This window comes from Mobula birostris, chromosome 18 (assembly GCF_030028105.1).
Source record: "Mobula birostris isolate sMobBir1 chromosome 18, sMobBir1.hap1, whole genome shotgun sequence".
Classification (NCBI taxonomy): Eukaryota; Metazoa; Chordata; class Chondrichthyes; order Myliobatiformes; family Myliobatidae; genus Mobula; species Mobula birostris.
Genome location: NC_092387.1, coordinates 31,320,506 through 31,334,686, shown reverse-complemented (window position 1 = coordinate 31,334,686; position 14,181 = coordinate 31,320,506). Strand labels below are relative to the sequence as shown.

Below are 14,181 nucleotides of genomic sequence, written 5' to 3'. Positions count from 1 at the left end.
TGCTTGCTCTGCTCTGTGCCCACAGATCGACCTTGTCCAGATCAAGCAGGCATTTTGGGAGAAGTACCAGAAGACCCTGCGTATGATGGTGGAGAGCGACACCAGTGGAGACTACAAACGCATGCTGCTTTCCATCATCGGGAACTAAACTTCAAAAACAGGAGCTTCTGGGTGCCTCCTTGAATCCATTACTTGAAGGAGAATGAGACAATATTCCCTTTCACCATCAAACACATTACAAATTTATACGAGTCAAAAATCCTAACTACTTAAAGTGGCATTTATTTTACTCCCCGCACAAAATGATGGAGGAACTGAGAAGACGATCAGCAGCTCCTACCTACCCGTTCATTCACCCAAACACTTCCTGCCAAGAGCCACTCTTGTTAATACTAGAAAAAGATCTGCTGTTGAAATGAGATAATGGGATGCAGTTGGGAACTAATTAAAAAATTATTCCAATTTCCTATCTCGGCCTAATGGAAGATGATCAGACAGCAGATGCTGAGGAATGGTTGTGCCATTCACTGATCAGTTTAATGATTTGGTTTAAGTTGATTGTACTGAAGTTCACATTCTGTTAGAGGCGTAGTTATAGAACACTACAGCACAGAAACAGGCACTTTGACCATGCTGACCTCTTAATCTGCCTAGTGCCATTAATCAGCACCCGGACCATACCCCTCCCATTCATGTGCGTAATCCAAACTTCTCTTAAATGTTGAAATTGAACCCACCTGCCCTGGCAGCTCGTTCCACGCTTTCTTCCCCCCTCTGAGTGAAGTTCCCCTCTATTTTTGCCTTAAACATTTCACCTTTCACCCTTAACACATGAACTCTAGTTGCAGTTTTACCCAACCTCAGTGAAAAAAGCCTGCTTGCTTTTACCTATTGTACAAATAGTCCCAAGAGTCATCGTTAATCCAGTATTCTAAGCCTGCAAAATTTCATCCTTCCCTCATCTTGTGCTGTTACAGCAGATACCAAGTAACAATTCTCAGTACTTTCTCCATCAGTGCAGATCTTGCACAAGAAAGAATTTCTGCTTTTGCCCAGGCCATTGAGTGTACCGTGTTACTTTTAATTGAATTGATTTGCTTGTGATCTTGATGAGAAGAAATACTGTCTGGTCTCTGTAAAGTTACAATATTTAAGTTAGGATTCTGCCCCAGGAGTCCATTGTATTTTTGTTTAAAGTCACTGCATAATTGTTTTGAAGCCTGTGTGTCCCAAAAATGTAAATGTTGAAAGGTTGCAGCTTTTCTCCCTGAAATAGTTAATGCTTGACAAGTGTGTGTGTTCCCTCTAAAGTGAGTAGAGTGTGAGCTCAGTGGTCTGGGAGAAAGTGAACTCCTTGGGTCAAAAGGTTCCTTTCACCCAAACCATCCGCTGAGATTATGCGTGAGAGGGAACTGCTCATGTTTTATCAGATTCTCTGAGAAACAATCTGGTACCAATCCAAAGGTATTCAGTCCACTGCTTTTGCTCCACACACTTTCTGCAACCTGATCACCTCAAGTAGGGTGATCTGATGAATTATATCCAAAGTCATATATTTCCTTGCTAAAATTAACCTACCATATATTCAGTGCCTGCTTTGTGCCTTGCGAAACAAATGCAAATTATTTTTATATATATTTGTAGTGTAGAATATAAGAACAATTAACCATGTCTCTGCACTTCGGTTGTGATTGCAACTGTATTTCAGTGAAGTGAGCTCATTTGTTAGTCCTGCTTAACAAATTTGCCATGAATTAATATTTTTCTTTAAACTGATTAATATTTATAAATTTCCATAAGTCACTTGTGAAGTTTCTGGTCCTCATTTTAGTTTTAATTCTTCCATTTATTTGATTTGTGATCACCACAGCCTGAGCAGTGATCAGGTAATAAAATCTCACAGATTGGCCCTCACACTGTTGCCATACCCCTCTCTACACCTGGACAACAGCTCTGGGCTCGGACAACTGCAACGAAAAGTCTCCGTGAACCAAAGTGGATATTCTGTGCAGGGCCCTGAGCTCTGTCCCAGGTAGTAAAGATTATGAAAGAAACTCAGCTACAAAGCCTGCTGTAATCAGCAAACACTACTCACTGACAAAGAGAACAAGCTCTTCTGTTCTTGTGCAAAGTGCTGGAAAAGCCAAGTACAACAGCAGACTCTCTGCTGGGCTGTCTTGTTCACCATGAAGAAAGCCATAACACCACCCCACCCCACCCCCCCAGCCCAGGAAATGACGTTGGAGCTCAGGATCATTTCCACTGGCAATCATGTGGATGCTTGGTGAGGGTAGAGCTTCGCTGAGAGCTGATTCGGTCTGTGGTAGAAGTGTCAATGTTAGGAAATTAAGCCCACATTCCTGAAGCTTTCAGCAGCCTAAACTTGCAGCTCATTAAATATGTACAACGTATCATCTCAGTTTATCATTGTCCAAGTTTATTGAATTGTTATAATTATGTACTAACTTTGACAGTGACAATTATGCATGTTTGTTTAGAAAAAAAATCACATTGGTTAAAAAAAACAGTGGAATCATTGTAAATGGTGCAGTAATGAGAAGCACTTGAAGAATTTCCATGGTTTCCCTTAAGTTGTTTCTTGGAGTATTTTGCCAATAATTACAGAAATAAAAATATAACATTCTCGAATTTTGCTTCCTTTGCTCTTTGTCCACATTGAAATCTTCCAGAGGATTACACTGAGTACCTAACACAGAAACACCCTGTTGACCCCACACAAACCCTGATCCCCCACCTTCCTCAAACTTCACTCTCAATATAACCTTGTTCCCTTTTTTCTCATGTTTATCCAGGATTTCTTAAGTACATCTACACGATTTGACTTCTTCAGTGAACCCTACTTTCACGACTCAGCTATACTCTCACTCTCCAGCTGCCCATAAATCCCACCTTAAGTCTGGAACTTCCTGCCTTATCCTAGCTACTTCTGAATAATCGGACCACATTTGCAGTCCTATAGTTTAGTGTCCGAACCAATTTGGAAATATCAGAAGTCCAGAAAAAGTATTTCAAACATCTCCAGAAATAGTTAAAATTGCAAGCAGAAGACCCTTTCCCTGAAGTGGAAATCTGATAAAACAATTTGATTTTTAAGTGGGGAAGGCCAAGAGGAATATTTGTGACAGTATGAGACCATGGTGGTTCCACTGTTTCCAGAGCTGACTGATGGATTAACAAATATAGTCAGAGAATATGGTAAAGCTGTGAAATATAGGTCAGAGATGTTAAAACCTGAAACCAGCAGAATGTAGGAAATAGCCAATAGATCAGATATTGTTTGTGGAGAGAGAATAGAACACAGAGTTAATATTATAGATGGAAAAATTACTTAGTGGAAAATGCCAATTCTGATTCAAGGACATCCAAATTACTTGAAACTATGGCGTTTAATATTCTCACAATAGCAATGTGGTCAGAAGGAAGATGAGACACTGCTTCTTAAGACTTCAGTTGCAGAAAGCAACAGACAGATTGACCAGACTAGACGTTGGAAGGGGAGGCAAAATGATGTTTAGGGTCAGGCCTGCTGGCTGCAAGGTGATCATCCATACATATTGGATTTTTCTAGTGTATGGGTAAGCAGATTGACAGCAGCAAATACAATAAACTTAACAAGTAACTCTGCTTGACCTGAAGAGTGTGTGGATTCCTGGCTGGTGGAAGGGATGAGATGAAATAGCAGGTATTGTATCTTCTGCAATGATCTGGGAAAGGACTATGAGAAGGGGATTGACTGGTAGAGATCAGATTAGACCAAGGGGTCACAAAGAGAACAGTACTTTCACAATACTGGGAGAACAGAGGAGGTGTCTTTAGAGGTGGAATCTCAACAAAGTCAGTAGAAATTGTGAAGGATAATTTGTTGAATGTGGATGTTGGTGGGATGTTAAGTGATATTTGTCTCATCCATCCCTCCAACACCCTGTCTACAATTATAAACCTATTTTCTCAGTTTTAATGATGAGATTTTGGTCTGAAATTAACTCCATTTCTATTTCTACAGATTTTTATTGCGATAAAGGCAAGGTTTCCAGCATTCTGTTTTCATATCAGATTATCATGAAAGTGATTGGCAAACAAACCAAACATCTATGCAGAAAGATGTTTTACAAAATGAATTCACTGCCCAAGAGGATTAGCAGAGGGAGATTCATTTGAAGAGTTGAAAGGGAGCTGGGCTTCAGTTGACAGCCCATACCATGACATCAGACAAACCACATGTAAAGATGGAATTGTATTCAGTATCTACAACATGAAAGTTCTCCACAAAACTATCCTTGTTCTATAGCACCATTTTCAGACAAAAAATGTGGATTACTCCCAGACACCTCGCAACAAAAGCAGACGATGATGAAATCCACTATAACCTTGAGTACTTCTTTAGCCATCTGAGGAAGAGTGTTTAAAGATCAAGACAGTGAGCTCATAGTTTACTGGATAGCAGTGATCCCTGCTCTCCTAAAGACCTGACACCCAACCTTCGCGTCAATGGAAGGATACCACCAAGACTGGCAGGGTGAAGAAACCAATGTCAGTGGGTACCCCCTGGCCATCATTTCCTGCAGTAAGGTTTTAGATACAGTAAAACTCCATCAGTCTTGCACACTTGGGTCTTTGATGGTCCTGGACTAGCAGATTTTCTGGGCTATACAATATATTCATTTAATAGCTTAACATCTATTAATTATTTTTTTAAAATGTTACACAGTATCATTTGTGAACCTGGTCTGCTTCAAGTCAGTATGGGAAATTGAACCGAGGGGGGTGTTGAAGTGGGGGCCAGTGGGTGAATAGGGTGGGTGGGAATCAGGATCTGAGTGAATGAATAGGGAGGGTGGGAACCAGACCTGAGAGTGCATGGGGAGGGTGAGACATAGGAGGCAAGGAGTGAAGGGGGAGGGTGGGACTGAGAGCCAGTGAGTGGAAAATGCCAAGATTCTGGAGCAAATCAAATGCCAAACAATCAGGATTTCTGAATGGTTGAATAGGAGATTTACTATTTGAAGCTGATGAAATGTTTCTCATTGTGCATGACAATAAAAGACACAAGAAGTGGGACCTGCATAGGACCAAACAGAGAATATTCCACAGTGTGAATGTTCAATCTGGTGAATAGGGTAACAGTGAAGGGGAAGTTGTTTGGACTGTTGTTTAATACAGAATTAGACTCTTGGGCTGTACTGGTGGGAACAGAGGTGTACAGGGAAAATGGAGCAGACCCTGGGCTGCACTAGTACTGAGATATATGTACATGCTAAACAGACCAGACCCAGGGAATGAAACCTTCGGGGACACAGATGTAGGGGGGAAACGGAGCAGATCCTGGAGCTGTACTGATAAGCGACATAGGTGTATGAAGTAAATGGTGCAGGCCCTGGGGGTCTGGTGCACTGATGGGGGACTGTGTCCTGCCATATCGATCTTGGGATAATTTCACTATTCAAAAAAATCTAAAGGATAGGAAAATTAAGCCATTTGCCCAAAGAAGATTGCTTATTCAGAGTCCCTCCTCTTAGAAACAGGTCATTCTGCCTACCAAGCCCATGTTGACCATCAACTACTTATATTATTCCTACTTTCAAACAGTTGGTCTGTGTTTTTCTTTGCCTTGGTGATTCAAGTGCTTGTCTGGATATTTTCGAAATGTTGTGAGAGTCTCTGCCTCCACCGGTGCAGTGTTCAGGCAGTGTTCCAGATTTCAACCACTCTCCTGATTAAGCTCTTCCTCAGAACCCCACCAACCTCTTACCTTAAACCTTTCCCTTCTTATTTCTGACAACTTTGCCATGAGGTAGTTGCCCTCTATCTACCCTATTTATGCCCTCACACCGTATGCATTTACATAGCATCCTGCAATATCCCAGGATGATCTAATGCACTTTATAGCCAACCTCGTCACTATAGAAACCTAGGAATCATGGCAGCAAATTGGCACAGAAGAACCCACAAACAAAAATGTGTTCATAACAGGGCAATAAAGTTTAGTTGATTAAAGGATAAACAATGCTAAATCTTCAGAAAATGACACTGCTGTTCTAAGAGTGTTTCCCAGATAGAACAGCTGACGACTTTGTGTAAAGTCCCATCCAGCTCTGAGAGTGCAGCACATCCAACACAACACTGAAAATGGAGTTAGACTTCATCCCCATCATCCTACACTGTGACAGAAATCCTCCCTCTGGGACCAGCACCCCCACCCCCACACAGAGAGCTGTTGATATCTGGAGCTTGCTACCAAAAGAGGAAATGGTATCAGGGTATAATCACTTAAGAGGCATTTAATCAACATTTCCATAGGCAAGGAATAGAAGGATACATTCTTAGTGTGGCCAAATGGGATTAGTATAAATGGGTAAAAAGCCTGGCATAGATGTGGTGAGCCAAAGAGCCTGTTTCTGTGTTGTACGACTCTGAGCCAAGGTTGATCATTTTCACATGTACTTGAATATGTTACATTAAAACTGTTAAAATTAAATGTAAAACCATTAAATTTAAAATATTGAAAGTAAGGATTAGTTAATTAACCCAAAAACCTAAAAGTTGGCTGAACACTAAATGCATCCAGTTGGAGTTGGTTTAAGAACAACCTCTACTTATGTCTTCCATAACGCCTGTAAGGGTACTGTATAATTCTCCAGACAGGAATAAATCCACACCATCCAATAAAAGCAGTGGCCCATACACAACATTTATTGTGTACCATCCTATAAAATATTTAAATATTTTAGAGTAGACATACACGTTCCAGCTGAGAGTTATGTACATGTGCTGATGGCAAACAAAAAAAAGGGAGATGATTTTGTTTGTGCCTTATGTTTAAAATTGTGTTTGATGGGGGGAAAACAAGAAATTAACCAGGTAGTAAATGTATAAAAATGCAACCAGGTAAAGGGTGACAATCATTAGTTAATTGAACACAACACTACCTTTGACATGATGTATTTAAACAAAGCAATCTTATAAAAATTGAACATGCAACCTTGATTTGAGACTGTCACCACAATCCTGTTTTTTAAACTGGGCCATAGCTTGCATCGCATAAACAGAAACATATTAAAATGCCTGAAGCTCTTCCAGACTCCGGGGTCGGCACAGTAGAAGCCAGTCGAATACTCACAATGCACTAAAAAGTATCCATTACATTTATGTAATCTTATAGATTACTGTCCTGTACATTAAATGTCTATATATTAAATATCTGCAAAAATGAAAAACATGCATACACAAATTACACAGCTAAGCTTTACAGATTTGATATGATTCAAATGTCTTTCCATAATGTACAAAATTCAATTAAAAGTACCTTTCAATTCATATTGTGTGTGGGCTATTAATTTAAAATGCATGATAAAACTTAAAAAGGGGCCTGAAAAGTCAACTTGACAGGTGCTGGGACTGTAAGGACTATCGACTTTCTGGCTTAAATAGCTTTGGTTTCTTTTAAAGCAAGAAACGTTCCTACACACTACAATGCAGCAAGTATAACACAGGATCAATAATGTCTGCTGGAAGGAATCAACCTGAGGTCAGCATGTTACCAAGGCCCTGCCACCCAATAGATTCATTTTGGCATTTTACAAATTTAAAATACACCTTTTTACAGCCTCAGAGTTATTTTTTTAAGACCATTCTACAATTTAAAAACTTGTCTTTAGTAGACATTATGAAACAATGTTCATCAATAAATAGTCAGCTCTTCAGCATTACTTAGGGTTTCTGTCCAAATTCTGATTGAAAGCAACTAAAGCTATTCAAGAAAGATTCTGCTTGTAAACTTAAGTGTTGAAGTTGATGGGTGTGAGATGCTATTCTAGATGTGATTTAGTGAAACCAGTACTGACTTTCCAAGGGTCCAGGAGTCTTGATTATATGCTGCATGCACATGAATCTTCATCTACCACAGGCCCTTCTTTCAAAAGCAGGATGTCTTTACCATATCTGATCACTTAAAGTTCATCAAATTTGTTCAGCTGTTCAAAAACACATAGATACTGGCCTTGGCCACTTCAGAAGCTGTGATTCAGGGATATCTTAGGCAATGCGAGTGTGTGATGGGGACATGGTCACTGTATGTTGCTGTTGCCAGTTCCATTGTTCTCATTGGTATTTGTCGTGTTAACTGAATTGATGCCATCTTGCTGAGGAGTGTCTTTCCTTGGAGGCATTCGCTCATTAATCCTATCCAGGCCTTTCGCTTCTTCAAAACTGCAGATTTTGTGCTGTGGCGAGAATCCTCTGATTGCTTAATGAAACGCAGAATAAATGAGTTAGGCAATGGAAATGACACAATAGAAAGCAAATGTAGAATAACATCCAAAACTGCTAGAGACGCTGGCAAGTTGTGAAGTGTCCTGTTTATCAGAAACTTGAAAAATAGCTGCTACAAGCTCACCAACATGAAAAATACCAACTAAAGTTGTTCCACACTGCTGCAAAGAAATGAGGCACTGAATGTTTGATGGAAAAGCTGGAGGGTCTAACAGTCTCAGGAAAGCAATCCAAGGACAATCTGGGATAGGTCCAGTGCATATGATGGTTTGATTTTCCTGCTTATGTCATCGCCAGGTTCCCTGCAGTATATTGGTATGTAATGCCACCCCAATTTAATGAGGATCCTTGAAGTGATCCTGCAACATAGTCTTCTGCAGCATACCAATATAAGGGACCCTCACTCCAACCAATACTTCAACACTTATAAAATGCACTGTCGAGCATCCTGACTCAGCCCACTTTGGTGGAGGGATTTCATATTGTGCAAATTGTCAGATAACATTTTGAGATGAGTGAGTACAAAGCTGAGTACTGCGACATTACTCTGTAGCACATTTGTCTGACAGAGGGTTTCTTACACCTTACTAGAATCAATGAATTGCCTCTGAAACCTGCTAGTCCAAATTAGGGACTCTGATCAAAGTGAGGTTTGAAGGCAGCATACTAAAGATCCTCCTGCAACCAGCTAGTGTACTAGTTCAAATGCACTCCCAGTAGTGCACTGATCAACATAATTCTCTAACGTTCCCCTATAGTACACATGCCCCAGTTACTCCTGCAACATTACGTTGTCAGTGAGGCCCCCTGTAGTGCATTGGACTAAGTTTCCCCTCTAACATACTTAGCTATCTGAGGTTCTTCTTGCTGTGTCTTCATGGGACTTTTCATAGTGTTTGATCTAAGTGAGGTCCTGTTGTGCATTGACCTAAGTGAGATCCTGTTGTGCACCTTGATCTAACTGACATTACCATATAGTGTAATGATCTATATTATGCTCATCTTTAACAAACTAAACCATGAGTGGATTCCTTCTATACATAAATCTGTGAAATCTCCTTGTAGCATACTGTTCTATGCAAAATTCCTCTAATCTAATTGTCCCTTATTGCATAATTTTCTAAATGAGGATTACAGTATCTGCAGTCTCTCTCGTGGATTTCCTGTAGTTCCCTCATTTCTATTAATTTCCCCTGTAGCATAATGGTCCAAGTCTGACTCCCCTACAAGCTGGTGTTAGTAAGGTTAGATCAAGTGTGGATTTGCTGTATCTTACCACTAGTCTGTGGTAATGTGCTAGTCTAAATGAGAAAACCCAGCATCACAATGATGTAAGTGAGGACAAGAGGCTGGAATTGGAACAATAAACAGAACACTGGAAAAACTGAGCAGGTCAAACAGCATCTGTGGAGGCAGACTGACTAGGTTGATATTTCAGGTAGAGATCCTGTGTCAGTCCTGATACGGCTTGATTTGCTAAATTCTTCCATTTCTGTTTGTTGATTTAAGTAAGGTTTCACTGTACTGTTTTGGTCTATTTAATGTACTTCCTTGCATGCTTGTTTGGCAATGTTATCCCACACTAGTCAACCACAGTTGGTAATCCGGAGGAGGATGTCCTGGTCTAATTCAGTTTCCTTAATATCATACCAGTGCACAATATTTTCACTTTGTACCAAGTGGTGCTCCTCTGAAGCATACTAATGTCCACATGGCCTCTCAGTATTTCTGAGCTAAGTGAGGACTGACTGTAGTTACCCTATAGTCTACACACGTGAATGAGTTTATCCTGTTCTGTGTTGGTAAGGTGAGATTTCTTGGTACCTTACTGGTCTAAGTGAGGATCAACTGCAGCACATGAAATTAAGTCTGACATAAAGATTCCTGTATGTTTTATTTTTACCTTGATCAGCACTTACTTACAGCAGCTACATGCTCTCATTTATGTCATACAGCACAGAAACAGCCCTTCAGTCCCCCCATGTCGCTGCTGGCCTCAGGCACCTGTCTATCTCATTCCAATTTACCAGCACTTGGTGCATAGCTTTCTGTGCCTTGGTGATGTAAGTGCTCATCCAGATACTTTTCAAGTGCTGTGACAGCACCAGCCTCCTTCGCTTTCTCAGGTTGTTGCATTGCAAGTCACAACCACCCTCCTGGTTGAAAAAAAATTTCATCACATATCCTCAAACTCCTCAGCTTAAACCTATGCCCACTGGTTTGAAGTATCTCCTTTATAGTGAAGTGTTTTGTTCCATCCATCATATCTCTAATCCTTATAGATACATCTCTATCAGGTCTTGCATCAGCCTCCTCCACTCCAAGGACGACAAACCAGTCTGTCCAGTTTCTCTTCATAACTGAAAAGTTCCATCCTACCAACATCCTACTAAATCACCTTTGCATCCTCCTCAGTGAATAGTGTGGCAACCCAGATAAGCACCCAGTACTCCAGCTGTGGCCTACCAATGTTTTATAGAGCTGTATCATGACCTCCAGCTCTTATATTATATGCCCAGCTTATGGAGGCAGCCATCACTTTTTCCACCTGCACTGCCACCTTTAGGACTTGTACATCAAGATCCCTTAGTTTCTCAACTTCACCTAGGTCCTATCATTCAAAGTCTATGTGCTACCCCTATAAGATCTCCCAAAATGCATCACCTTTTTTAGTATTAGCCTCATTAAAATAAGAAAGGCATATTGGTCAATGTGCTGCTTCATTAAGGTACGGTGTCTAGCAGTTCCATTGTAGCACAAGAGATTCTGCAGATGCTGGAAATCCAGAGCAACATAGACAGAATGCTGGAGGAACTCAGCAGATCTTGGCATAAAACATCCTTTCCATAGATGCTGCCTGACCTGTTGAGTTCCTCCGGCATTTTTTAATATGTTACTCCATTGTAGCATTCTAGTCTAAGTGTAAATACCCTGTTAGGTTGTCCCACAGTGTAATGGTGTAAACTGATGCTCCACTTCAGCATGTTTCCCTGAAGCACAGTCATCTTGTGTGAGGCTTCCCTTAACCTAGTGATTTGAGTGAGGGTTCGTGTAATGACATGCCATGGTCTATGCTATAACGCAATTCACAGAATAATCTGCTGAGACTTTTAACTGAAAATTACATCATTCAACACTGGCAGTAAGTGTACTTTAAGTGACTGCAGATACAACTCCACTATTTCATTATAATGTGAATAAAACCAAAATTGAACACTCACTGCAAGGGTATCTAAAGGGAAACTTAAACATATTTATTTTACGACATATAACTAATTTTGTTTAGTTTCTGCTTTTTTGCAATTTGATTCCTGAGTTTGTCTTTAGAACCAAATTTCGACATGCGCTAAACATAGCTTCAATGCAATGTCCCAGTGCATGGGCATATTGCGATCAATTTTATCACTTAAAAACGTGGCATGCTGCAGAGCAAGCTCAGAAGGCTGTTACTCCTCAATAAAAGATTACTGCCATGGCAAATTATGTTGGTGAGCTTGTTTTCAAACAGCATTATTTAAAAGAAGCACTAGAACTTCTAAACTGTTAGCTTTAATTGGTCACCAAAGACCAGCTCTATGAATGCTGTCTCAGTCCTTTGCTCAGAACTGATAATACCAGAACATGTCACTGACAGAGTTTTGGAATGATTTTAACAAATGATCTAACATTTTCCACTAAAGAAATCACAATCAACAGCGTATGACAAAACCAATATCATTTGTCAGGGGAAAGAAAAGCATCCATATTAAATACAGGCCTGGTATCTTATTTGAAGAGTCAAACACCTATAGGGTTCCAACAAATTTCAAGTGTATTATCCTTAAACTTGCACAACCAGGCAGTTAATGTTTTGCAAACTAGCGACAAGCACTACTCTACATTAAAGAGATGGAAAACATTATCTTTCAGATAGAAAGCAAGTTGAAAGCCCATTTCATTACAGCTTTCATTTGGCAAGACCTGTTGCAGCTTATTTAGGGTGGAGATCCATTAGCGTTTTTCATTTTGGTGATCATGTGTCTGACTTCTTCAAAAAGTGACATTCAACTGTACATTCAGAATTTATGGAAGTGCACAATTTCCACTAGCTTGCGACAAGAATTGAATTGAACTTTTCCCTTTATTTTCTGTTCACAGGGTTTCTGACATCATAGGTGCAGGAATATCGAAGTAATACATTTTAGCTCAGCCACCCTCAGGACCATTTCAAGACTCAATGTGAGAAGCCTGGCCTTAATTGTTAAACCACTTGTAATATTCTGTTGTACAGACTGATAAAAGCCCAAATACATCATTAAGGTTAGTTTAGACTGCAGGGGGAAACATAACATGCTGTAATGAAACATCACTCTCAGCCAATTGTTATTAATATAGCAGTGTGCCAGACTTCAACATCTGAATAAAACCATGCAAAATGAAGCAATTTCAAACACTGGAATTCCTTTACATGCAGGAGCAAACTCTAAAAGCATGCACTTTATAACAAGACAGAACTGTTAACAGATACAATACTGAATACAATCACACTTCCACAAAATTATCTCAGTAATAGAGAGTGAGACCACTTATAAACCTAACTCACCTTTGCAAAGCAAAAAACATATTATTCCTTGAGCACTATCTTCACAATAAAATGATAAACAAATTTAAATCCTGCTTGTGCAAGTTAAGATACACCCAGCTAATCTGAACCACATCCACACCCCACCCTACACCACATATTTCTGATGCTATAGCACCGGGCGTACCTTCATCAGCCTCAATTGCCTCAACTGTGGCTGTACAGAAGTGTGTAGTTGCATGCAAAATGAATGAGAAAGATGAGTAGCGTAGTATTTCATAAAAGTAGCAAAAAACTGAGCAGCATAATATATCATCTCCAGATAGACTATAATGGAGCTCGTATTCAGAACAGCTTTAAGCACACATTAAAACACAATAAAGGAAAGTTACAATACACAAATTGTACAATTCACTATGTGCATAATCTACAATATTGGAACATTAGTATAAAACACTAAGATTGCTCAGTATAGATTTTCTAACGTTATCATGACAAGGAAAGGAAAATCAAAAGCAGAGCAGACATTTTATTCTTCAATAAACATGCAGAAGAGCAGTGCTAATTTGTACAGGGTCAGCCTGAGCAGACGGTTGACCTAACGTTAACCCGAAGACCCGCAGCCTGAATTAAAAACGAAGAAGCAATCAAATGTTCAGGATCAGGAATTCCCAGCTCTGGATTTGTTTTTCTTTAGTTCTTTCATTTATCTGGTACCATTCTCAAACACAGCATGATTCAAATTCCATACCAGCCAACGAACTGGATTAGAAATATGCACTGTTGCAATGCAGGAAACCTGGTAAACAACAAGCACCAAAAGGAAGCCATCATATCCTGAGAAAGGTTAAGCTGGAAAATACAGAGGAGCAGGAATCATGGAAATTAAATATTGTTTTTGTTATGACAAGGTTTTGGGCCAGTTATTTCCCTTTGGCACTACTGAGCTATGGCTATCTAGATGATGTCTGCTGAATTCAAGTACACACCGTCTGTTGGATCTATGGAACAGCTTCACAGAGCCGATCAGCATCATGTCACCTTAAACTTTTTTCAGGAAAAGCAGAAATGCACATATTCAGTAAGTTCCAAGACCATGACATCCAGTATATTCACCACTGTGAAGCACAAAACACGGAAGTCAATTTGGATTTAGCAAGCTCTCTGAGAAACCACTGTGATCATGAGTTGACAGTATTTCTAATACTGTTAGGTAAAAAATAATCATTGGCAGGACACTGCAAGGGCCTTTTTGCTCTTGGAAGCAGCCCCATAAAGCACAATGAAGGGTTAACAGGGCCTCAGTTTCAGGTTTCACCCAAAAGATGGGA

The 14,181-nt window shown here is 39.9% G+C and overlaps 2 protein-coding genes across 4 annotated transcripts in view; one reads left to right on the top strand and one right to left on the bottom strand.

Moving 5' to 3' along the window:
- LOC140212027 (annexin A7-like) overlaps positions 1–2,649 on the top strand; it is a 152,796-nt gene extending 150,147 nt beyond the window's left edge. Inside the window, exon 13 of the mRNA XM_072282401.1 lies at positions 26–2,649. Coding sequence (XP_072138502.1) covers positions 26–148 — 123 coding nt within the window. The 3' untranslated portion in view covers positions 149–2,649. The remainder of the gene's footprint in view (positions 1–25) is intronic.
- Positions 2,417–14,181, bottom strand: part of LOC140212028 (serine/threonine-protein phosphatase 2B catalytic subunit beta isoform) — a 109,396-nt gene continuing 97,631 nt past the window's right edge. The window contains exons 13-14 of one of the 3 annotated variants that reach the window (XM_072282402.1): positions 13,038–13,067; positions 2,417–8,263 (exon numbers count right to left, since the gene is read on the bottom strand). In XM_072282402.1, the coding sequence (XP_072138503.1) occupies positions 8,085–8,263; positions 13,038–13,067 (209 nt within the window). In that variant the 3' untranslated portion in view covers positions 2,417–8,084. Of the gene's footprint in view, positions 8,264–13,037; positions 13,068–13,839; positions 13,969–14,181 lie in introns of all 3 variants that reach the window. The other 2 variants (XR_011889625.1, XM_072282403.1) reach the window with 2 other exon arrangements.